General features: G+C 53.2%; 1 protein-coding gene and 1 long non-coding RNA gene across 2 annotated transcripts; both read left to right on the plus strand.

Annotated features, from left to right (window-relative positions):
• The first annotated feature begins 8 nt into the window (after window positions 1-8).
• LOC124186379 lies at window positions 9-18,441 on the plus strand. Its single transcript, XR_006871649.1, has 3 exons — window positions 9-194; window positions 4,050-4,056; window positions 18,432-18,441. It is a non-coding gene; the product is annotated as an uncharacterized LOC124186379 (long non-coding RNA).
• A 1,629-nt stretch (window positions 18,442-20,070) lies between these two features.
• LOC124187035 lies at window positions 20,071-21,557 on the plus strand. The gene is made up of 3 exons (XM_046579280.1): window positions 20,071-20,193; window positions 20,679-21,143; window positions 21,225-21,557. The coding sequence occupies exons 1-3, from the start codon at window positions 20,071-20,073 to the stop codon at window positions 21,555-21,557; spliced, it is 921 nt and encodes a 306-aa protein (XP_046435236.1).
• The last annotated feature ends 2,733 nt before the right edge of the window (window positions 21,558-24,290 follow it).

A 24,290-nucleotide genomic window follows, 5' to 3' on the forward strand; every position in this document is an offset into this window, starting at 1 on the left:
TGCACCCAAACACAATTAGTTAAATAATTGATTTAAAGCGAATTTACACACAGTAATTTTGGTTAACAGAAGCCAAGCAATTAGAAAAATTAGCTGCGAGAAGAACACGAGGTGATCTTGAGGTAGCCGAAAGAAGAATAATGGCGGAAACCGTTAGAAAACGAGTCTCCTTCCCCGTGAGGAAGACTAAGCCTGTCCCATAGCTAAGAGCCAATCAGAAAATTCATAGCGAATGACGTCAGAGAATAGCGAAATGCGCAAGTGTCAGTGAATTTGAACTAGAGATTCATTGATTGGCTATCGATTGTCGGGTGATCTGTGCTCTGCTTAGTGCTGCCTTCTTGCTGCGGGTAAGCCGAACTTCGCTTCGCCCGGGCAGTTTGGGTGTTGACTGAACACATTGCTAATTGACCTTCTTTAATAACCTTTTAACACTATGACATATTGAGTGGAAAAAAAAAAAAAAAAAAAAACATAGTTCTTTAATCTTTTTTAAATAAATGACTACCAACCTTTAACTCCTACAAAAACAACTGGAAGATTGACATTGTCTACCGTCACTCAAAAGAACACTGTTTCCGCCAATTGTAATTGTGAATTCGACTACATCTTATTACACTTACTTAACTCAAAAGGTAAATAACACCAAAAAACATCCTTATCACAATTAATCATAAGGTTCTTACTATCAACAATATTTAATAGCTCTAAGAATATTACATCTACAATATTTATGTCCGATTACTACTAGTACCATTATTTATATTATAAAATCCTATTTTTCTTTTCGTTTTTGTTTTTTGACAGTTTTTTTAAATAAATCGTTCTGAGGAGGGCCCATAACCGGGTCGAAACGGTAACTAAAATTACGTTTTCTTAATTGACCGATCACCAAGACTCTATAATATATTACATACGAGGTCGAGAATTCTTATTCATCAATAATAAAGATATAATGATTTAATGAAAGCCAACCCAATTTCAATCTCTCAATTTCAGCGAACAAAACGGGGATAAAATGCAAGAAAAGCCCTCTCCCATACCACGGAATACTGCTATACAATTCATCATCTGGTCTCCATCAGTGTCTTAAAATTCCAGTGAAGTCCAACCAAAACAACACAAGTATCGCCCAATTGAATCCAAACAAAACCACAAAACAAAATCCAACCCAAACAACACAACGACTGACCCAAACGGCTAACCCAACGGCTGAACTAAACCGCTAACCCAAACGGCTGACCCAAACGACTACCCCAAACGGCTGACCCAAACGGCTAACCCAAACGGCTGACCCCAATGGCTGACCCAAACGGCTAACCCGAACGGCTGACCCAAACAATGATCAGGACCCGGAGGGAAACTATTCTATAATATAGTAAGATATATATTTATTTTAGATTCATTTACATAAATTATATTACTTAAAATGAGGTGTAACTGTAATTCGAAATATATATACATACATATATATATATACTACAATAAATTCTATTCATATTTTTTTCTTCGCATGATATTTACATTTTTTTTTTTTTTTTTTGTTTTGTTGAATTGATCGAACAATTTCACGAGAGAGACCCCTTGCACTCCTTGACATACCGATTTCTTCAACCGCTAAAGATTTTCGAAGGCACAGTTGTATCCCGTTTAACCGTTTTCATGATCATCATCGCATCAACCCGCCTCTTCCATATGTTCCAGTTTTTCCAGTGATGGCGGTGAAATGTGTAAATCTTCCATGTTTATTACTCGTTTTGCCCAGTCAAGGATCTTCGTCAGCCACCGTTTCTTCTCCTCACCTTCGACATATACATAGCATGCATATTTAACAGCCTTTGTTACAACTTTCTGCACCTCAGCATAAGGTTCGATTCCTGCATTCCATAGTATTCCCTGAAAATTGTTTGTTAGCCAAGCGTTAGTAGATTTTTGTTCAGCTGGTAGATCTGCCCAAGCGTTCGGTGGTTTAAAGAGAATGCGACTCAAACCCAATGAGTTTATGTTTATGATGCAAGTTCCTTGGGTATAAAAATTTATTGCCGGGGCCAACGAAACTTTGAACGTCCATGATCATCTCCATATTGCATGTTGGAACAGTGCTTTTTCTTATGCTTTTGCTGACCATGCTCATCTGTCACACAAAAATTCAAATTTGTTGTATTCGCTCCCATAATATTTTATTCGTGGAAAGCCCTCCATTATCGTCTTCTGCATTCTGTTAAATTGCACCACTTCATTTTCCATGAGACTTACAATTCAAGGGGGTGAAATTATTTCGAATTGCTCATTTAGCGCGAGCAGAATACTCGTGCCGTACTTAGTATTGACAAGTTTTACCCCCGTCACGTTGTACTCCTCCCCAACCTCCAGTTTCGACATTCTCTTAGTGGGCAACGTTTCCAGGCGACAGACGAGGTTGATTTCATTTAGATCCATCACGTTCGATGTAGATTTTATAAATTATACGTACTATGGATACTGAAGTTCAGAATAGGAAAACTATGACAACAATATAACGTGTTGAATAAGCTCGCAATTTGTATACCAACTAACCACACTCTCCCCCCATAATAAATTCTTGCGCGTGAAAGTTTACGGGTCATCATCAACATTCCCAGCCTATCTAATCACGGTGTCGCCATCTGGTCAATTAGCACAAAAGAATGTATTCGAAGTATGCCGAAAATATTATTTTTGAAACAATATATTTCGCCAGCCATTTTGCAATACCGCCCCATCATCCTGCATCGTCATCCTGCTTTGCATTCATGTCCGCCATGTTGTTGTTCACATGCGTTGGGCTGGGCTGGGTAAGGTTAGGTTAGCAACCTGCTTCGATATCGTGTCAGCCATCTTGCGCCCCGCCATCTTGTTTTTCACATTGTTTAGGTTAAGTTAGGTTAGGTTAGGTCAGGTGATGTGAGGTTGGGTTAGGTTACGTTAGGTTAGGTCTCCCCCCCCCACGTCGGTTGTCACCTTGTCGTGGTGTAGGGGCTTGATGGCCGCGATGAATCTTGAGGACCCGACGCCCCAGGACTTCAAAATCCCGGGGCGGGAGTGATTCGAGACGAGTGTCCACTAAGAACAGCCAGCCCAGCCCCCCTGGGGCTGATGTACGAATGGCGGTATGAATAGGCGATGTGTACATGGGATGCGGTTGGGGCTCCTGGGGCGATTTCTCGGAGACTAATCAAGGAAGGAGTAGTAGCCGACCGACCGGGGCTGCAGGTGAAGTCAGTACCTTTACCACACCTCTGTGGCGTACTACGGATAAACTTCACTCCACGGAACCTCGGTTCCATGGCGAAGGTCCCAGGAAACCACATGCCCATCGTGGGAGAACCGCTCCCCGCGGCTGTCTGGAGCCAATCTGGAAGTCAAACCTGGTGCCCTGGGCGCATGCGTGGAGGATTATCTGGTCAATATTTCCTTATACCCGACGTCCGGTAGGAGGTTAAATCCGGCAACGTCTTACTGGGTCGGGGCCTACCCTGTTTCGGATTGACAGGGGAATCCCCGGCCTGGCGACACTAAAGATGTAGGGATGAAAGGTTCGCGTGGATAGGGCAGACCACCCGACAAGTCGATAGCGGCTTCCACGAACCAGGAGATGGAGAGGAACCGCTCTTCACGGCATCGGATGCCACACCGCTTTCGCAAAGGAACAAGCGGAAGGGATAGGAGCTGACCCCACCGGACGGAAGCCCAGGCTCGGACCAAGAGCTGTTCCAACCGAGGCAGCTAGGGGGAAAGGCAGGGTGTGCACAGGGGGATGGGACTCCCCGGCAACCAGAACTCTCCACATCGGTGGAGGAGCTGAAGGAGGGGGCCTCCTCGGAACAGGAGGAAGACGGAAGGGAGGGGAGGGGCCTGCGCCCCAAGGGCAAAAAGAGACGCAAGGCCATACCTAAGGCAAAGCGCAGCGAAGGGCCCGCGGGGATGGCGAATGAGAGACCGGAGTGGGACAAGCCGGGTCCGAGCACGAGGGTGGAGACGGGGCCCGCCCCGCCAACACTGACAACGTCGCGGCAACCAAAACCGCAGAGGAGAACGGTCGCAAGTTCGCTGAAGGGCTCCCCAGAGGGAGTAGGCCCAGTAGAGTACCGGATCATGTCAGCGGCGGATCTAGGGACCCAGATACGGGAATGGCTGGAAGAGACGGATGCCATCCGGGTCAAGTGTCGGTCCATCTCAGGAAGGTTGAGTGGTGACATGAAGAAGCGGCTAAGCTGGGCGAAGGAGGCACTGCAAACCCTCACAGGGAAGGCAGTATCGGCTTACGACCCTGCGCCACTGAGGGCGCAAAATACAGAGCTCTTAGCTTAGCTCCGCAAGGCTGATAGGGAGAAGGAAGAAGCGCTGCGGGAACTCGCGGAGGTAAAACGGGAATTGGAGAGAGCCAATGAACAGGCGGTCGACCGTAGCGTAACGACCTACGCCCTCGTGACCAGAGATGGGGAGGTAGGAGGAGGGGCGAGAACCACCTCACGAGCCGATAAAATGGGACAGGGCCGAGCGCTCACCCCGCTCATCATAAGGGCCGCTAAAAGCAGACACGAATGCCTCGACCCAGCAGCGGAAACGCCGGCGTCCGGCAGCGCCCCGGAATCCGAGCTGCGACTAACGGAGGCCGAACTTGGGCTACTCCCGGCCAGCCTTAGAGAAAGGAAGACAGCTCTTGAACGGCAGCTGACTTCCATCAGCGAGGTCTGGAAAGAATTGAGGAAGATGTTGCGACAGATCCAGCTTCTGTGGGACATGAACAGAGAGAGTCGCAAACACCGGGTGAGCCCAAACTCCCCGCGACAACAATCGGGATAACCGAGACCCGCGGAGGAACAACCGCCACACCAAGGGAGGGTGGCGAAGACGTGTGGACAACCGTTGGTAACGGTAGGCGGAACCCAAGGAGGGACCAGGACGAGGCCGTCAGAGTGGAGCCACCGGTAGGTGCTCCCGCCGCGGCCCTGCAAAATGCCGCCAGGCCCACTGACGGACAGCAGCGTGAAGGAAACATCAACGCACAGGCGACGGTGGTTGCAAAGAACGCGAGTCGGAGGCCCCCGAGATCAGCCGCCGTGGCGGTCAAGGGGACCGGAGAAAACGTTAACTACGGGGACATACTGCGTAGGGCGAGGAAGAAGATCTCTCTCACGGAGCTGGAAATGCCAGCGACAAAGATCCGGCGCTCTGCCAACGGTGGAGTACTGATCGAAGTAGCCGGCCCAGACGGAGCACAAAAAGCCGACGTACTGGCGGCGCACCTCGGCGAGATGACGAAGGCCGAATCTGGGGACGCGGTTCGAATCTCGCGCCCCATCATCAAGGGTGAAATCATAGTCCTGGACATGGACGACTCCGTAACGGCGGAAGAGCTTGCCGCCATAATGGCTGCAACAGGAGGGTGCGGAATCGAGGCGATAAAGGTCGGACCCCTGCGGGAGATGACCAACGGCCTGCGGAGCGCGTGGGTCCAGTGTCCGCTGACAGCGGCCACGAAAATAGCCGCAAAGTTGAAGGTACGAGTAGGATGGATGACGGCGCGAGTCAACCTCCTCGAGGTCCGACCGCAGCAATGCTTTCGGTGCTGGGAATTTGGACACATCGGGGCGACCTGCAAGGCACCCAAAGCACGCGGGGCGGCATGCTACGGGTGCGGCGGCGAAGGGCACCAAGCGCGAGCGTGCACGGCGGCCCCCAGATGCGCCATCTATGCAGAGAAGGGCGGTAACAGCGTGCACAGAATGGACTCCGGACAATGTCCGGCAGTAGAGGAGCGGGGTCGGAGGCCCGCGGCGGTGACGAACCGAAATGGCTAGGCTGCCCCAAGCACTACGAGTGTTGCAGTGCAACCTCAATCGTAGCTGGCGGGCCCGGGACCTGCTTGCACAACATACGGCAGAGACAGGGACGGATGTGTGCCTCATCTCTGAGCCACCCACCGCCTCGGACTCGCCGCGCTGGATCAGCAGCATGGATGGACGGACCGCAGTAACCTGCGGGTCAGGGGACTTTCGGCAAGGTTGCCGCTTAGGTAGCAGAAGAGAGGGGTACGTTTCCGTTATCTGCCTCCAGATAACGGTCATTTCCGTGTACATCTCCCCAAACATCAGCCTGGAGGAATTCTCCGCACGCCTCGATGACCTAGGGGAGGCCGTTTGATCGGCAGACCGTATGCAGGGAGTAATAGTGGGCGGGGACTTCAATGCCCGCTCACCAGCGTGGGACCCCACAGGCGCGAACCGCAGAGGAGAGATCCTGAAGAGCTGGGCAGCATCCCTCGGGCTCCGCCTACTCAACAACGGCGCAACAGCGACCTGCGTAAGACCCCAGGGGTGTTCAGTCGTGGACACCACCTGGGCCACGCCGGGCTTAGCTGTAAGAGTAATGGGACGGAGGGTTCTCGCGAGGATCGAGAACCTCTCGGACCATCGATACATCGCCTTCGAGGTGGCGGACCGTCCTCGGGCCGGTGAACCTCCCCCCCCCCCCAACAGAGGAATGACTAGGCGCCGATGGAACTTGAACAAGTTTAAGGAAGAGAGGTTCCACGAGTCCCTAGCGCCACAGCTGGCGTGGAACCGACCGGAACGGACCGGACAACGGCAAATGGGCTTGCCAGGTGGATCGGGCAGGCGATGGCAGAAACCTGCGTCGCGGCGGCGCACAGGTCCCGCCCACCTCCGCACAGGAAATCCGTACACTGGTGGACGGACGAAGTAGCCGAGCTGCGCAGGACCTGCATCCGGACTAGGCGACGGATGACAAGGTGTGACCACACCCTGCGGGCGGGCTCGCTGTGGGAGGCGGAACACAAAGAAGCCAAACGCAGACTGCGACAAGGTATCAAGGCAGCCAAGGCTCGGGCCTGGCAGGACCTAATCAGTGCAGTGGGGACGGACCCCTGGGGACTGCCGTACAGAATGGTGTTCAACAGGCTTCGGGGGTCCTCACCGGAACTGACGGAGACCTTGGACCCGGTCATCACCGGGCGGCTGCTGTCCTCCTTATTCCCGCATCGGGCTCCGCGCGACGAAGACCAATGGGAGGAGGAGGTGAAGGTACACGGAGAAAAGGGATGGCGAGACGAGTGGGCAGTGAGCGCGGAAGAGGTTCGCACGGCCCTCAAAAAGGGGGGGCAAAGGAGCACGGCACCGGGACTGGACGGGGTAAAGGGGAGGATCTGAGCTATCGTCCCAGATGGCATGGTGGCCCTCCGAGCGAAGTGCTACTCGAGTTTGCCTGCAGGAGGGGGAGGTTCCCTGGGAGTGGAAGACGCCATGACTGGTGCTTATCCCCAAAGAGGGAGCTCGGCGGGGGATCCGCTGCCAAAGGTTAGGCCCATATGCCTGCTGAGCGAAATCAGCAAAGGCTTCGAGCGAGTGGTAGTCGAGCGGCTGAAAGGGTGGATGGCGGAAAACCCGGCGGCGGATCTCGCGGAGGGTCAGTACGGTTTCGGGGAGGGCAGGGCAACGTGCGACACGCTGCTGAGGGTGCGCGGCTTTGTGGAGGGCGCGTGGTCAAGGGGGAAGGGGGGGGGTGGCCATCGCGGTCTTCCTAGATGTAGCTAACACCTTTAACAGCGTACCGTGGGGGGCCATACTGACGGCCCTAAGGGACAGAGAGGTGCCGAGGTACCTCCGAAGGGTGACGGGGTCGTACCTGAGCGATCGGGAGGTAATCTTCTCCGCACCGGTGGCAACAACGGGACGTTACCCCGTGCGCGCGGGGGTCCCGCAGGGGTCGGTATTGGACCCACTCCTGTGGAACCTCTGCTTCAACGGGGCTCTTCGGGTACGCAGGGAAGAGGGGTGCGACGTCTTGTATTACGCGGACGATACGCTGGTTCTCAGCTCGGCGGGGGACATGGCGACCGCAATCGTCTTGGCTAAGGTCCAGGTGGCAACGGTCGTGAGGCGGATCAACCGTCTGGGGCTGACGGTGTCGGCCACCAAAACCCAGGCGGTTGCGTTCGCCAAGGGCCGGGAACGGCGAGGCTGGGCAACGCAGAGCCCATGCCTTAGAGTAAGGGAGGAGGCAGTAGCGATAAGTGCCCACATACAGTATCTGGGAATTACGCTGGACACCCAGCTTAACTTCTGAGAGCACTTCGCACGAGAGGAGACCAAGGTAGCCAAATCGACTCGCGCGTTATTTAGGCTGATGCCAAACCTGCGGGGGCCCACGGAGCAGAGGAGGAGGCTGTACGCGGAGGTGATCTACGCGATCATCCTCTACGAAGCCCCAGCGTGGAGCGATGCGACGTCCAACCGCGCCGTTAAGCGACGGCTACAACGGATGCAACTTAAGGTACAGATAAGGGTCGCATTGGCGTACCGTACCGTATTGCTGGTGGCAGCATCCATGCTGACGCGATCTCCGCCGCTGGACCTGATAGCGAAGACGCGAGCCCGCACGTTCCAAAGCCTCCGGGAGCAACAACGCGCGAGAAGGACCGACACAGCAAGCACGCGCGCCCTAGCGGCGTGGAAGGGGCAGCTGTAGCAAGGAAATGGAGGGCGGACCTGAGCAGGCCCAACCTCCCTAGCGGGCGCCTCAGGGGTGCCATATTGGCGAATTGGGAGGACTGGTTCAGCGCAGAACACGGAAGGGTAACTTTCCACCTGACCCAAATCGCGACGGATCATGGATGCTTTGAGGGCTTTCTGCACAAGATAGGCAAAGCCGCGGACCCGGTATGCAAGCAATGCGGGGGGCCGTGGATACAGCGGAACACACGGTGGAGGCGTGCCCGGCCTGGGAGACGAAGCGAGAACTCCTACGCGGAGTCACGTGGGCGGACCTAACGCTACCGGCGTTGGTCAAAGCTATGACGAGGAGCAGGGAAGGGTGGGCAGCGGTCACATGGTTCGCGAACGCCGTCATGACGGAGAAAGAGCAAGCCGAGCGGATGCGCCAGCGGGGTTTGGCGCGCGTGGCGGAAAGAGTCTCCAGCGACACGGTCTCGTGGGATGGAGGAGTGGGGCATCTTATAAATGGGAAACGGGATGAGGGGTGGCGCGAGCAGATCCCGGTAACTACGGGTAGAGGCCCGGAAGGGTTGGCGGGGTCGGATGCCGGCGGGCCTCCCCTCCGCCCTTTGCGGTGGGGCTGCGGTGTGTGCGGGGCGGGGGTGTGGATCTCGGCGGTTGCAGGGGTGGGGGTGGGCGGGGGCGCTCGTGGCGTCGTTGATGCTAGGGTAGCAGGTGACAGGTCGTAGGGTATCGTCACGGACGCCAGTGCTTCATCTCCTCCCCTTTCCCCTCCGCCTTTCCCCTTCCCCGTTTCCCTCCCCGCGGTTCCTGCCTACACGGGGGCGGAGAGGGACGGCCTTGCTGGAGCTTCTGTTCCCCGGCACCCGAGGTGATGGGCTGCCAGCGGAGGGGTGCAGAAACCAAGCCGCTAGCGCAGGGAGGCAGCGTCCGTACGCTAAGCGACTCCAGCGATAGAGCATCAGCCAACAGCGAAAACCGGAGCTGGTCCCTAGGTATGACGCGAGCCAGGTATCGTGAACCGAGTGGATTATGAGGAATGGGAGACGCAACTCCCAAGCTAGGAGTGAGCGCACGCGCGCTAAGGTGCCGGGAGACCCCGGAAGTTATGCTTCGGTGGTTCCGGGGAGTCTCTCATCCCGTACCAGGGTGGCCGGTGGGTTTTTAGTGGGGGCGGGCTCCACACTACCCTGTGTCTCTTGCGTGAAACACAGGGTGTGTATAAGGCATTTTCCCATCGAAAAAAAAAAAAAAAAGGTTAGGTCCCCACACGTCGGTTGTCACCTTGTCGTGGTGTGGGGGCTTGTTGGTCGCAATGAATCTAGGGGAACCGACGCCTGGAATCTTTAAATCCCTAGCCGAAGGCGAGCCTAGAAGAGCGACTACTAAGAGCAACCGGCCCAGCCTCTCAAGGCTGGGTAAGGGAATGGTGAGGAATATATGGGAGATAAGAGAATAGGATGTGGTCGGGGTCTTCGAAGATATTCCACCGAGACTAGCCAAGGTCGGACTAGTAATCCGACCGACCAGGGCTGCAAAAAATGTCTGTACCTTTTCCTGCGGCTTCCTAGGAAGCCACAGGTTTGAAGTGGGAAAACCGCTATTTGCAGCTGACTGGAGCCAAGCGGAGGGTTGAATCTTGGACCTCGGGCGCATGCATGGAGGATTACTTGGTCAGTATTTCCTCATACTCGAAGCCGGTAGGGTATTTCCGGCAAGGTCTTACTCGAAAGGGGGCCAACCCGGGCTCGGATTGACAGGGGAATCCCCCGGACGAAAGACCCTAAAGAGGTGAGAGGGGTGGGAGGGGATCGCACGGATAGGGTTGACCACCCGATAAGTTGACAGCAGCTTCCGCGCGAGTACGGGGGTAGAGTTATTCCCGGCGAGGATAGATGCTGCACCGCGGTGCAGCTGCCATGATGGCTGAATCGTCGTTAGACTTAAAATAATTCAATATGGATCAATTCAAAACAAAATCAACCGATAACAAAATGGAGTATGAGGTACTAGAGGTGGATCCCTCTGCAAGAAGGTCTAGCATCCACCGGTCACCACCACAGTCCAGGCGGATCACCAGCCTGGAGCTGCAGATGTGGGAGCCGGCGCCTGTCCAGACGCCGTTAGTCGTTATCGACGTAGAGGCGACAGAAGGGGACCGAAGGCCGGCCAGCGGACCGAAGGGAGCGGTCCCGAGGACCGTAACGAAGGAGGGAAGGACGAACAGCTACCCCAGTGAGTCGCTAGGCTTGTCGGAGATAAGCGGAAGGGAGTACCTGAAGTCGCTGATTGCCCTCATCGAGGACATGGAGGGCTTCGCCATTGTGCATAAGAAAACCAGCTTGACGCTGAAAGAGGACACGACGAAGGCGGCCATCGTCGTGAGGCAAGTAGAAAGGGCGTCGAGGCGCATAAAGGAAGAGTTGGCAGCGGCTAAGGCTCCACGGGAAACCGCGGTCAAGGCTGTCCAGATGACGAAGGAAGGGCCGCAGGATTAGCTACAACAATTAAAGCAGCCACCGACGGAAGACGTGGCAGGAACGAAGGATAAATCTGCCAAAAGGAAGGGGATCTCGCTATCAGCAGGTGCAGCAAAGAAGTGGCCACGCCCCGAGAAGTAGGAGAAGGACAAGGGACTCGACGGATGAAGCGAGGTGGTGAGAAGAGGCCGACCGAAAGGAACGGCGAAACCCACTGCCGCGGCACCCCAACCAGCAGCCCTGCGGAAACCGGCGGTTGCGGCTCCATCGAAGGGGGGGCCAAGAAGAAAGCCGATCTGGCCGGATGCCGTCATCATCAAGGTAGCGGAGGGATGTAACTACGCAGACGTCCTCAGAAAGTTAAGGGGGAAGTGGACCCCGAAAAGGCCGGCGCCAACGTTACGACAGTGAGGCGGACAAGGGGGGGGGGAGAAGTCCTCCTCGAGGTGAAGGGGTCGAACGGCGCCCAGGCCCTGAGGGAGGCGGTCGGGGAGGTTTTAGGGGAACAGCCGAAGGTCTCGACCCTGAAGCCGATCATGACCGTCGAGATCAGGGACCTGTGCGAAGTGACGACAGACGAGAAGGTAAGGGCGGCTCTCTCCAGCGCCCTGAAAGCTCCGCTGGAGGTCCCAATCAAGATGAGGGTGGGCTTCCGGGGTACCCAGGCCACTTTGTGCAAAATGCTAGAGCGGACTGCCCGGAGGCTATTGGCCCTCGGTAAGCTCAAGATGGGGTGGACGGCCTGCCGGATCCGGGAGAGGATCACGGTGGACAGGTGCCACCGGTGTCAAGGTTTTGGGTACCACGCGGTCCGATGCCTGGGTATTGACAATGCAAATGCATGCAGAAGTTGCGGGGAGAACGGCCACAAAAAGAAGGAGTGTGGAAGGACCAGCCCAAGATGCGTCGTGTGCATCAACAGCGGGGCAAGGGCGGACCACTTCTCCGGAAGCGGCCAATGCAGAGCCTTCAAGGTGGAGCTGGAGAAGGCTAAACTACAGCACAGCATGAGAACCGCAGGGGGGTGCCCAACTCCACGGGTGTAAGGGGAGCAGAAACGGCGGGCGTGGAGGCTGTAATGCTCTCCCTCACCACGCTAGGCGCTTCGTTCGGATGGAGGCTCGGGAATAATACCCCAGCATGCAGAGAGTGAGAGGAAACACCAGCACGGGACCCGGGGGCAGGCCTGGGGTAGTAGTACTCCAAGTCAACCTCAACCGGAGCCGGGCCGCCCAGGACCTGCTGACCCAGACCGCTGCTGCTCAAAGGGCCGGGATCTTAATCGTTTCGATCTAAATCGGAACCCAGCGGCGCGGGAGAGCAGAGAAACTGGCTGGTGAATCAGAGGGGGGACGCTGCTATAATGGTGACGAACAACCTCCCGGGCACCCTCACGCTGGGGGGAAGAGGGGAGGAGTTTGTCTGGGCGAGAACGAATGGCTTAACCATCTTCAGCTGCTGTTTCTCGCCCTACGTCACGCCCAGCGACTTCGAGGCCTAGCTGGATGGCCTGGAGGCCAGCATCCGAACAGCAGAAAGCAGGATCATCATTGCCGGGGACTTCAACGCGAAGTCTCCGAGCTGTGGGTCCTCAAAGCTGGACGTGAGGGGCCAGGCCGTAGTTGAGCTCCTGGCAAGGCTCGACCTCCAACCCGTCAACGAAGGCGGCGCACCGACATGGCAAAGGGTGAGAATTGGCTCTAACTCAGTCATTGACATTACGGCAGGTAGCCCGGAGGTAGCGGCTAAGTTGCAGGGGTGGAGGGTCCTGAAGGACGGAACCCTCAGCGACCACCGCTGCATCGCCATGAGGTGGCTACCTGCCAAGCCTGGTAAACCACTAGGGACGCGGCTCGACGGCGGATGGAACGTCCATAAATTAGACAGGGTGGCCATGATGATCTGCCTCTGCAAGGAAAGGGAGGAGCAGGCAGATAATCCAACTGACTCAGAAGTCGACAGGCTTATGGACATCTTGACTAAGGCGTGCGACGCGGGAATGCCCAGGAGAAGACCCCCTCGAGGTAGGACCACCACACATTGGTGGATTGAGAGGATTGCACCGTGGCTCGGAAACAAGACGGTCTACGGGAATCACGCCTGCCACCACCAGAACGGCCTGTGCTGAGACCGTCCGCTGGGAACAAGTAATCCTTAACGCGCTTCGTCTCTGTACCGTCGACATTGCGTGACAGTACTACTCAGTCTTCAAGGAGTCTGCCCAGATCTCCGCACCGTAGTGGAAGATCGAGTTCACCGTCGACATCAAAAGTCTCCGTTTCCCTGGTCTCGGTCCGCTTGTGTTTGCCATCAGGCGGCTTAGGGATGCTATCTTTTCAGCCGCCTTCTGAGTTATTCGTCGTATGTGAGGCCAGAAGGTCATCTTCGTATCCAGGGTCACCCCCAGGTACTTGACTTCCCCTCTGGTCTCGATCTCGTCCGTCCCGACCGTCATGCGTAATGTGGTCGGTATTCGTCTACTGGTGAGAAGCACCAGTTCTGTCTTTTCCGTCGCGAGTTGCAGTTCGTGGTCAGTCATCCACCGTCCGACTCGTCTCATTGTCTGGTTCAGTGCGTATTGTGCCGGATCTGGAGTTCACTCGACTATCAATGCCACCACGTCGTCAGCGTAAGCGACCAGGCAAACGCCAAGTGGGAGCTTCAGTGTAAGCAGGCTATCATACATCCGGTTCCAGAAGTCACGTCCTAGTATGGAACCTTGAGCGACCCCCGCGGTGATCTGTCGCGTCACTTGGCCTTCGGTCGTTTCGTACGTCAGCCGTCTGTTCCAAAGGTAGTCTTCAACAACCCGGAGCAAGGAAGGCGGGACCCCGAAGTCACCTCTCAGCGACCCTAGGATATCCACCCACCTGGCCGAGTTGGAGGCGATCTTAACGTCAAGTGCCACCAGCAGCGCCACGGGTCGCGCAGCGTGGCAATGTCTGTCTGTCGACCGGAAGGAGTCAACCACCTCTTGGATCGCTCCGATCGTCGACCGACCCCTCCGGAAGCCGAACTGCTGGTCCGAGAGGCCTCCGCCGTCCTGTATCGCGTCCGTGAGTCGTGGTCACAGAAGCTGTTCGTACAGTTTCCCTGTCGTGTCCAGTGAGCTCAGCGGCCGGTAGGCCGATGGCGTGCCTGGGTCACCCTTACCCTTCGGGATAAGAACCAGCCTCGCCACCTTCCACCGGTCGCTGAATGTCCCTGCGTAAGGCACGTGTTGTAGAGGTCGAGAAGTATCTCCGGCCTCAGGCTCGCCATCAACCGAAGAACCTCCGCCGGTACCCCGTCCGGTCCTGGCGCCTTACCCCTCTTCATTGCTTTGGTCACTACGACGACTTCCTCGGCGGTTAAGACGGGGGACACCGCCGTCTCGTTGTCGTTCGTCGCGTCCGTACGCGTGGGGTGCGTAGGGAACAGTCCGTCGACGATCCGTCGGGCGGTTTCAGTATCCTTGAGTTCGGGCGGGATCCGGGCCCCCAGCCTACCGTTTACAATCTTGTAACCGGCACCCCAGGGGTCGCGTTCCACCTCCTCGCAGAGCTTTTTCCAGCATCGCGGCTTGCTGTCTCTGATGGCACACGGCAGTCGTTTTCGTTCAGTCTTGTACTCGGTCTGAAGGGTTTCCCTCTCGGATCTCCCTCCAGCCCTCGTAACCCGTCGTCGTTTCGCCAGGCAACTCTTCCGCAGCTCGGCTATCTCGTTCGTCCACCAGTATTCTTGTGGTCTGTTACGTCAGTACTGTCGTTTTGGCATTGTGCTGTCGCACAGCCGGGTCGTCAGTTTGGCCGTCTCGTCTGCTAGTCTTTCCGCCCTTTGCCGGCCAGTCTGCTCTAGGGGGACGTCGGCAATGGGGGCCGGCGCTGCCGCCAGCCCCGCCGAGAACTCCGGTACGTCGAGTTTGTCTACGTTTCACCGCGGGGGGTGCAGGGTCCTCGTCCGTGTCGTCCTTGTCTCTCCTGCCACTTCGAAAGCGATGCAGCGATGATCGCTGGCCGTGTGGCCCTCGAACACCCATTATGATTATTATTATTATTATTATTATTTTTTTCATAGTACAGAGTATGGCACATGTGCGTACAAAGCAAATAAAATGTGGAAATATTTGTCTATTCAAAATCTTTCATTGTCATTCGGAAAATATAAACAAACTATGTCACATGTCTGTTTTATTTATCCAACTATTGTGCGAATTATTAAATCCTAACCACTTTACATAGAACAGATTCCCCCGTTTGCGTAATACTTTTTCCACAAGGTAGTCGTCGGGATATTTCACTTTGCTGAGCTCTTCCTCGTAGAAACCCCCCTCGATGGGATGATCTTTATAATCGGTAAGTTTGTAGGAGGGTGGATTGCTATTTTTCACCTCACTCACGGTGAATATTTCTGTCGTTCAATTGGGTAATCAGCCTTTTTCGAATACATTCTTGTACTTGCTGGTTCGAACTCGATCGCCTATACTGAATTTCCGCTCTCGATCACTTCGTTTGATTTGCCGAGACTTGTATACCCCTCGATACAGTTTTTCATTGTCCGTGCAGGCATACACCGGTTTTATTTGAATCGTGCGATGCTTGGCGCTATCGCAGGACTTCATTAAATCAACCCAAAATATTAATCCACTTGTGAAATTCTAGGAGAGTAAACCGCTTCCACATTAAATTTTTTCAATGTTCGACCGAAACGTTCGCATCGACGCCTTCAAGTTGCTGAGTGTCAAATAGATGTTGATATTGTGCTGCATTATGAGAGCTTTCAATTTGCTGTTGTGAAATTCTTTGCATTGATCAGCGTATAGATGTGCAGGTATACGGTTCTGGGTCAGTACAGATTTCATAGCAGCAGCCGCAACTTTCCCCCACCACGGATGAGAATGAAATAAAAATGTGACAACGGTGTCAAAGTGGGTAAGCGTGTCAAGGATGTAAAAATTCTACGATAAATAGCATCACGTTTAACGATTATAAGAACTGTCTGAGAGCATACCAAGAGCCGACCCTTCCCCGCTGTTCAATACGTAGTACAAAACATGAAGTGAGTCCAATGTACTGAAAAATTGACGTTGAGTTGGCAAGACGGCAATATGCAACTAATACCTGGACAAACAGACGTCATACCGTGATGGGTGTACCGCCAGCCCCCCCCCCCCCCCCCTGCCTCCTCAATAAACTACCCATAGGATAGAATTGTGGGCAAAGAGCTGTCGTAAGGACAACCCTTTATCAATTAGAGACATTTCTTTAGCAATACGATAGATCCATGTAAAACTGTACACATCAGCACCATAGATGAGGACGAAAACGAAACGTATCAACATTATCAAAGTGAACAAACGTGTCAAGGGGTGCCAAAAGTTCAACGTTGATCACATTCACGTAGAACGATTATAAGCACCGTCTGGAGGCTAACAAAGAGTTGGTCCATACCTCAATGTCTAATATGTAACAAAAAAAAAAAGAATCAATTAAAAAAAAAAATGAGAAAACAAAACACAAAGTTAGCTCCATTGTACTAAAAAAAATTGACGCCGAGTAGGTAAGACGTTAATATGTAACTGATACCTGGACAAACAGGCACCAAACCTTGGGGGGGTGTGCAGCTACCCCGCAATAAAATAGCCGTAGGCTGGAACTGAGGGCATATAACCGTTGTGAATATATGCGTTTGACACCCAGGGCAATACTTCATGAAGCAGAGACGTTTTGACAGCAATACGATATTGAGCAGATCGAAGTTTTAAAATTCGAATACCGTGTAAATTCAATATATTCACCAATTATTTATTTATTCATTATTAATGTATTGAGCAATTATTCATATTTTTTTGTTTTCCGGGAAACATTTTTTCATTTTCTGACAACGGTTCTTCATTTTCTAGAAACTTTTTTTCATTTACTGAGAACTTTTCTCCTTGTAAACGGATCAATATGAATCATTGCTCAATACATTATTAATTGATAAATACATGAATTTACATGGTATTCATATTTTCAAACTTCGATCTGCCCAATATCGTATTGCTAGAGAGACGTCTCTGTTTTATGAAGGATCGCCCTGGGTATCGAACACATATATTTACAACGGAATGCCCGCAGTTCTATCCTACGGCTACTTTATTGTGGGGTAGCTGCACACCCCCCCAAGGTCTGGTGCCGTTTGTCCAGGTATCAGTTCCATATTAACGTCTTACCTACTCAGCGTCAATTTTTTTTAGTACAATGGAGCTAACTTTGTGTTTTGTTTTCTCATTTTTTTTTTTTTCATTTATTCTTTTTTTTTTATTACATATTAGACATTGAGGTATAGATCAACTCTTTGTTAGCCTCCAGACGGTGCTTACAATCGTTATACGTAAATGTGTTCATGTATTCAACGTTGAACTTTTGGCACCCCTTGACACGTTTGTTCACTTTGATAATGTTGATATGTTTCGTTTTCGTCCTCACCCATGGTGCTGATGTGTACAGTTTTACATGGATCTATCGTATTGCTGAAGAAATGTCTGATGATGAAATGATTGATGAAGGGTTGTCCTTACGACAGCTCTTTGCCCACAATTCTATCCTACGGGTAGTTTACTGTGGAGGGGGGGGGGGGGGGGCTGGTGGTACACCCATCACGGTATGACGTCTGTTTGTCCAGGTATCAGTTGCATATTGCCGTGTTGCCAACTCGACGTCAATTTTTCAGTACAATGGGTCTAACTTCATGTTTTGTACTACGTATGAAACAGCGGGGAAGGGTTAACTCTTGGTATGCTATCAGACGGTTCTTATAATCGTTGAACGTGATGCTATTTATCGTTGAATTTTTACATCCTTGACACGCTTACCCACTTTAACACCGTTGTCACATTTTTGTTTCATCGTCATCCGTGGTGGGGGAAAGTTGCGGCTGCTGCTATGAAATCTGTACTGACCCAGAACCTTATACCTGCACATCTATACGTTGATCAATGCAAAGAATTTCACCACAGCAAATTGAAAGCTCTCATGATGCAGCACAATATGAACATCTATTCTACACTCGGCAACTTAAAGGCGTCGATATGCGAACGTTTTGGTCGAAGATTGAAAAAATAAAATGTGGATGTGGTTTACTTTCTTAGGATTTCACAAGTGGATTGATATTTTGGGTTGATTCAATGAAGTCTCACAATAGCACCAAGCACCGCACGATTCGAATAAAACCGGTAAATGCCTGCACGGACAATGAAAAACAACTGAATCGAGGCGTGTACAAGTCTCGGCAAATCAAACGAAGTGATCGAGCGCGGAAATTCAGTGCAGGCGATCGAGTTCGAATCAGCAAATACAAGAATGTATGCGAAAAAGGCTAATCACCCAATTAGACGACAGAAATATTCACCGTGAGTGGGGTGAAAAATAGCAATCCACCCACCTACAAACTTACCGATTATCAAGATCATCCCATCGACGTGGGCTTCTACGAGGAAGAGCTCAGCAAAGTAAAATATCCCGACGGCTGCCTTGTGGAAAAAGTATTACGCAAACGGGGGAATCTGTTTTATGTGAACTGGTTGGGTTTTGATAACTCGCACAATAGTTGGATGAATAAAAATAACATGTAACATAATTTGTATGTATTTTCCGAATTACAAAAAAAAATTTTGAATATACAGATATTTCCACATTTTATCTCCTTTGTAAGCATATGTGCCATACTCTGTACTAAGAAAATGATGGTGATGATGATGATGATGAAGATGATGATGACGATGACGATGACGACGACGATGACGACGACGACGATAATGATAATAATAATAATAGTAATTACCGCAGGTGGCGGGGGGGTTGAATCCCTCGTTTGGGACGTGACGACCCCGCGTACATCGAGTAAGTCAAGGGGGACTGAAGTTGGCACAGGCCCAACGAATGACCCCTAAGGCGGCCTCGGGAGGCGGATTGGGCGTGAAAACCTGGATTGCTAGGAAAGTGACGACCCCGGGGTTTCCTAGTAAGTTGAAGGGGACGGAAGTCGACGCAAGCCCAACGGAAGGCCCCTGAGGCGACGTCAGGGGCCGTGCTATGTTCCGGCACGGTACGGGGAGTCGCGCCCCCGAGAGCCTGTAGCACGTAGGAACGTTTATGGAGATGCACAAGGGTAACAACGTTATACCTCAGGGAGTAGCCCCAGCACAGGGGAAATTCACCCTGGGTTCCGACCGGGTGAAAGCCCCGGTGACACATGGTAGCGGCATGGATTCTTGGGGACGCAAATTGTGCAAAGACCAGGTGACAACGACGGAAACAAAGACAGCGGACACGAGATCTGGAACAACGGACAGGACGACACTGGGACACCAACGACGAGACAGGACGGACAGCGTGTCGAGCACTGGCAGCGGAGTGGGTTGCGCTTTTGCTGTATCCACGATCGGCACGAAGACACGAATCACGGACGATATGGACCTGACGGACGTATTGTTACTGATTCACAATACAGCAACAAGGATAGCCAAGGCAGTGGCCATCCAAAAAACATAAATATGTCCGTCAAACTGGGCATGAAGACCGTCCTCGAGGCTGCCGACGTTGCGCTTGACAGGCGCGCTGAAGCAGCCACGAAGGATCACAAGACGGACAACGAGACGACGGAGACGGACGTTGAGACTGAACAACGGACACAAAACACCCCGCGGACCAAAAGAAAACAGGTGGCGACTGGAACCACTCCGGAATCCTCTCAGAAGAGCGCAACGATTGCGGAACCGGTCGCTGACTGGCAGACAGTGACAAGGAAAAAAAAAGATAAAAAGGAACGGAAGACGCGGACGGACGGGACGAACGCGACAACGGACACGACGGCCGGGGCTGAGGGGTGCAGGGCGGCTCCCAAACACTGGGGGACGGCGGTGCTCGTCAAACCTGGGAACGACATGACGTACTCCGACATTGTGGGAAGAGTCACGTTGAAGTGACGACCCTCAGGAAGACGAAGAATGGTCTGTGTCTTCTGAAGATGAAGACAGACGCCAACGGACGAGACGACTTCCAACGCGTCCTGCAGGACGCAGTCGGCGACGCAGGCAACGTCAGGACCGGGACCTCTGGGTGCAACTGAAGATCATGGATCTTGACTGTGTCACGACCAGAAAGGACGTGATACAGGCACTGCGACGAGAGGAGGGACGAGACGCGGACTTTGGGGTCCACATCTTCGGCCCAAACCAGGCGGAACAGTTTATGGCCGTATGCGACCTAGAGTCGCAGGAAGCCAGATAGCTGCTCGGCCGGGGACAGATCGGGATTGGATGGGTGGGGTGCCGCGTCCTACCACGACTGACGGAGACGAAATGCCATAAGTGCCTTGGATACGGGCACAGAAAAGCGAAATGTAAAAATATAGACCAGACGGAGTGCTGGAGGAAATGTGGCGAGACGAAACATTACGCCACGAACTGTAAGAACAGACCGACCTGCCCACTGTGTGCCGAGGCGGGCCACGGCGATGCGGCGCATCTCGCGGGCTCCAGGAGGTGCGCGGTGTACCGGATTGCGCCGGAGGACTGCAAGAAGCAGGCCGGAAGACGGACAGGATAGTTCAGGGCAACCTGAACCGCAGTAGGACAGCAGACATGCTACTACCACAGATAGCAGACGAACACGACGCCGACATTCTGATCCTGTGCTAACCGTACAGGGTGCGACAAACGCAGGATTGAATTACGAACGAGGCCAAGACAGCTGCTATCGGGGTGAGGGGCGCTGCCCGAGCCCGAATAACTGCTCGTGGCGTCGGGGACGAGTACGTCCGGGCTGGCAAGGGCGCTGTCACTTACGTCAGCGTCTACCTGACCCCAAACTGCGCCGCGGCGGAGTTCCTGGCGAAGGTTGCGCTCCTCGAGGACGGAATCAGGGACTTGCCCGGGGACCTCGTGGTCGCGGGGGACCTCAACGCGAGGACGGTCGAGTGGGGCATGACGGTAACGAACAAACGCGGGCGGCTGCTGCTGGAGATGGCCGCAAGCCTGGACTTAGTGATGGCAAACACAGGAGACATACCTACGTACGGACGGCCGGGATTTAGAGACTCCATCCCGGACGTGACGATGACGACGGACAGAACTTTGCCACGGATAGGGCGGTGGCGGGTGCTCGAGGGCTACACGGCCAGCGATCATCAGTACATCGCCTTCGAAGTGGCAGGAAAGACAAGGATGACACGGACGAGGACCCAACACCCCCCGCGGTGAAACGTAGACAAATTCGACGTACTAAAGTTCTCGGCGGTGCTGGCGGCAGTGCCGGCCCCAATTACCGACGTCCCCCCAGAGCTGACCGGCCGGCAAAGAGCGGAAAGACTAGCAGACGATACGGCCAAACTGACGACGCGGCTGTGCGACAGCACAATGCCAAAACGGCAGTACGGACGTAACAGACCACCACAATACTGGTGGACGGACGAGATAGCCGAGCTGCGGAAGAGTTGCCTGGCAAAACGACGACGGGTTACGAGGGCTGGAGGGAGACCCGAGAGGAAAACCCTTCAGGCCGAGTACAAGACTGAACGAAAACGACTTACTCACGCCATCAGAGACAGCAATACGCGATGATGGAGGAAGCTCTGCGAGGAGGTGGATCGTGACCCCTGTGGTGCCGGTAACAAGATTATGACCGTTGGGCTGGGGGCCCGGATCTCGCCAGAAGTCAAGGATGCTGAAACCGCACGACGGATCGTCGACGGACTGTTCCCGACGCACCCGACGCGTACGGACGAGACAAACGACGACGAGACGGCGGTGCCCCCGTTTTCACCGCCGAGAAGCTCGTCGGAGCGATCAAAGCAATGAAGAGGGGTAAGGCGCCAGGACCGGACGGGGTACCGGCGGAGGTTCTTCGCCTGATGGCGAGCCTGAGGCCACAGATACTTCTCGACCTCTACAACACGTGCCTTACGACAGGGACATTCAGCGACCGGTGAAAGGTGGCGAAGTTGGTCCTTATCCCAAAGGGTAAGGGTGACCCCAGCACGCCGTCGACCTACCAGCCGCTGAGCTTACTGGACACGACAGGGAAACTGTACGAACACCTTCTGCGACCACGACTTACGGACGCGATACAGGACGGCGGAGGCCTCTCGGACCAGCAGTTCGGCTTCCGGAGGGGTTGATCAACGATCCGAGCGATCCAAGAGGTGATTGACTCCTTCCGTTAGACAGACAGACATTGCCACGCTGCGCGACCCGTCGCGCTGCTGGTGACACTTGACGTTAAGAACGCCTTTAACTCGGCCAAGTGGGTGGATATCCTAGGGTCGCTGAGAGACGACTTCGGGGTCCCGCCTTACTTGCTCCGGATTGTTGAAGATTACCTTCGGAACAGACGGCTGACGTACGAAACGACCGAAGGCCAAGTGACGCGACAAATCACTGCGGGGGTCGCTCGAGGTTCCATACTAGGACCTGACTTCTGGAACGGGACGTATGACAGCCTGCTCAGACTGGAGCTCCCACTCGGCGTTCGCCTGGTCGCTCACGCCGACGACGTGGCTGCAGTGATAGTCGAGAGAACTCGAGATCTGGCACAATACGCACTGAATCAGACAATGAGACGAGTCGGACGGTGGATGACTGACCACGAACTGCAACTCGCGACGGAAAAGACAGAACTGGTGCTTCTCACCAGTAGACGAATACCGACCACATTACGCATGACGGTCGGGACGGACGAGATCGAGACCAGAGGGGAAGTCAAGTACCTGGGGGTGACCCTGGATACGAAGATGACCTTCTGGCCTCACATACAACGAACGGCTCAGAAGGTGGCTAAAAGGATAGCATCCCTAAGCCACCTGATGGCAAACACGAACGGACCGAGACTGGGGAAACGGAGACTTTTATGTCGACGGTGAACTCGATACTCCTCTACGGTGCGGAGATCTGGGCAGACTCCCTGATGACTGAGAAGTACTGTCACGCGATGACGACGGTACAGAGACGAAGCGCGTTGAGGATCGCTTCTTTCTATCGGACGGTCTCAGCACAGGCCGTCCTGGTGGTGGCAGGCGTGATTCCCATAGACCTTCTCGCGTTCCAGCTCGAAAGGGTTTACGGAGGAGACGCGGACGTGAACCGACGGGATGCGGCAACGACGGAAAGAGCCGTGACGATAGAGACGTAGCACGAACAGTAGGCGAGAGAAACCGATAAGAAACTGGACGAGACGACTTATTAAGTACCCGAGACCGTGGATCCAGAGGGGGTTTGGGGATGTGAATTTTTACGTCACCCAGCTTCTGACGGGCCACGGTTATTTCAGACGGTACATACACAACTTGAACCGAGTACGGACGCCCAACCGTACGTCCTGCGGACACGAACGAGACGCCGCGGAACACACGTTCTTCGAATGTGACCGCTGGACAGAACTGAGACATAGACTGGAGAAGGTCGTGGGAAGCATCACTTCAGACAACATTGTCGGGGTGATGCTCCATAGTACAGAAAGGTGGCAACTTGTTGCCACCCACACAGAGACAATCCTACGACGTAAGAACGCGGACGGCTGCCTGACGTAACGTAACTGATGGACTGTATGCACGGGACGGACGGACGGACAGACCGACGAGACACACACCGACAGAGCTTTCAGCTGGAAGTAACATCACTATAGTCCCCGACTGGGAGCGTTGCACAGGAGGTGGCGGTTTAGTGGGTAGGCTACCTTGAAGTCCCACATCCGCGCTAGCCTCGGAAAGAAAAAAAAAAAATAACGACGACGACGATGACGACAACGACCACCACAACAACAACAACAACAACAACAACAACAACAGCAACAGCAACAGCAACAGCAACAGCAACAGCAACAGCAACAGCAACAGCAACACCAACTAAAACAACAACAACAACAACAACAATAGTGATACTAATAATAATATACAATTTTTCCGTACGGTTATTGCACATTTTATTTGTTGTAAAATTTTTTTTCTATTTTTAGGAAACTTTTTTTCATTTTCTGAGAACCTTTTGCCGGTTTCTCAAAACTTCTTTTTGTTTTTTGGAAACTTTTTTACGTGTTAATCAAATGAGAAAAAAGTTTTCGGAAATTTATTTTCGTTTTCTGGAAACTTTTTTTCATTTTGTGAAAACTTTTTTTCGTTCTCCGAAAAATTTTTTCCACATTTTCTGATAACTTCACTCGTGATAAACGAATAAATATGGATAATTGCTCAATACATAATGAATAATAAATAAATAATTTTCAAGTATTTGAATTGACATTTTTGAATCCATTAAATATCGTCTTGTTGGTAAAACGTTTCCGCCTGATGGTGGATCGTC

This window comes from Neodiprion fabricii, chromosome 7 (genome assembly GCF_021155785.1).
Source record: "Neodiprion fabricii isolate iyNeoFabr1 chromosome 7, iyNeoFabr1.1, whole genome shotgun sequence".
Classification (NCBI taxonomy): Eukaryota; Metazoa; Arthropoda; class Insecta; order Hymenoptera; family Diprionidae; genus Neodiprion; species Neodiprion fabricii.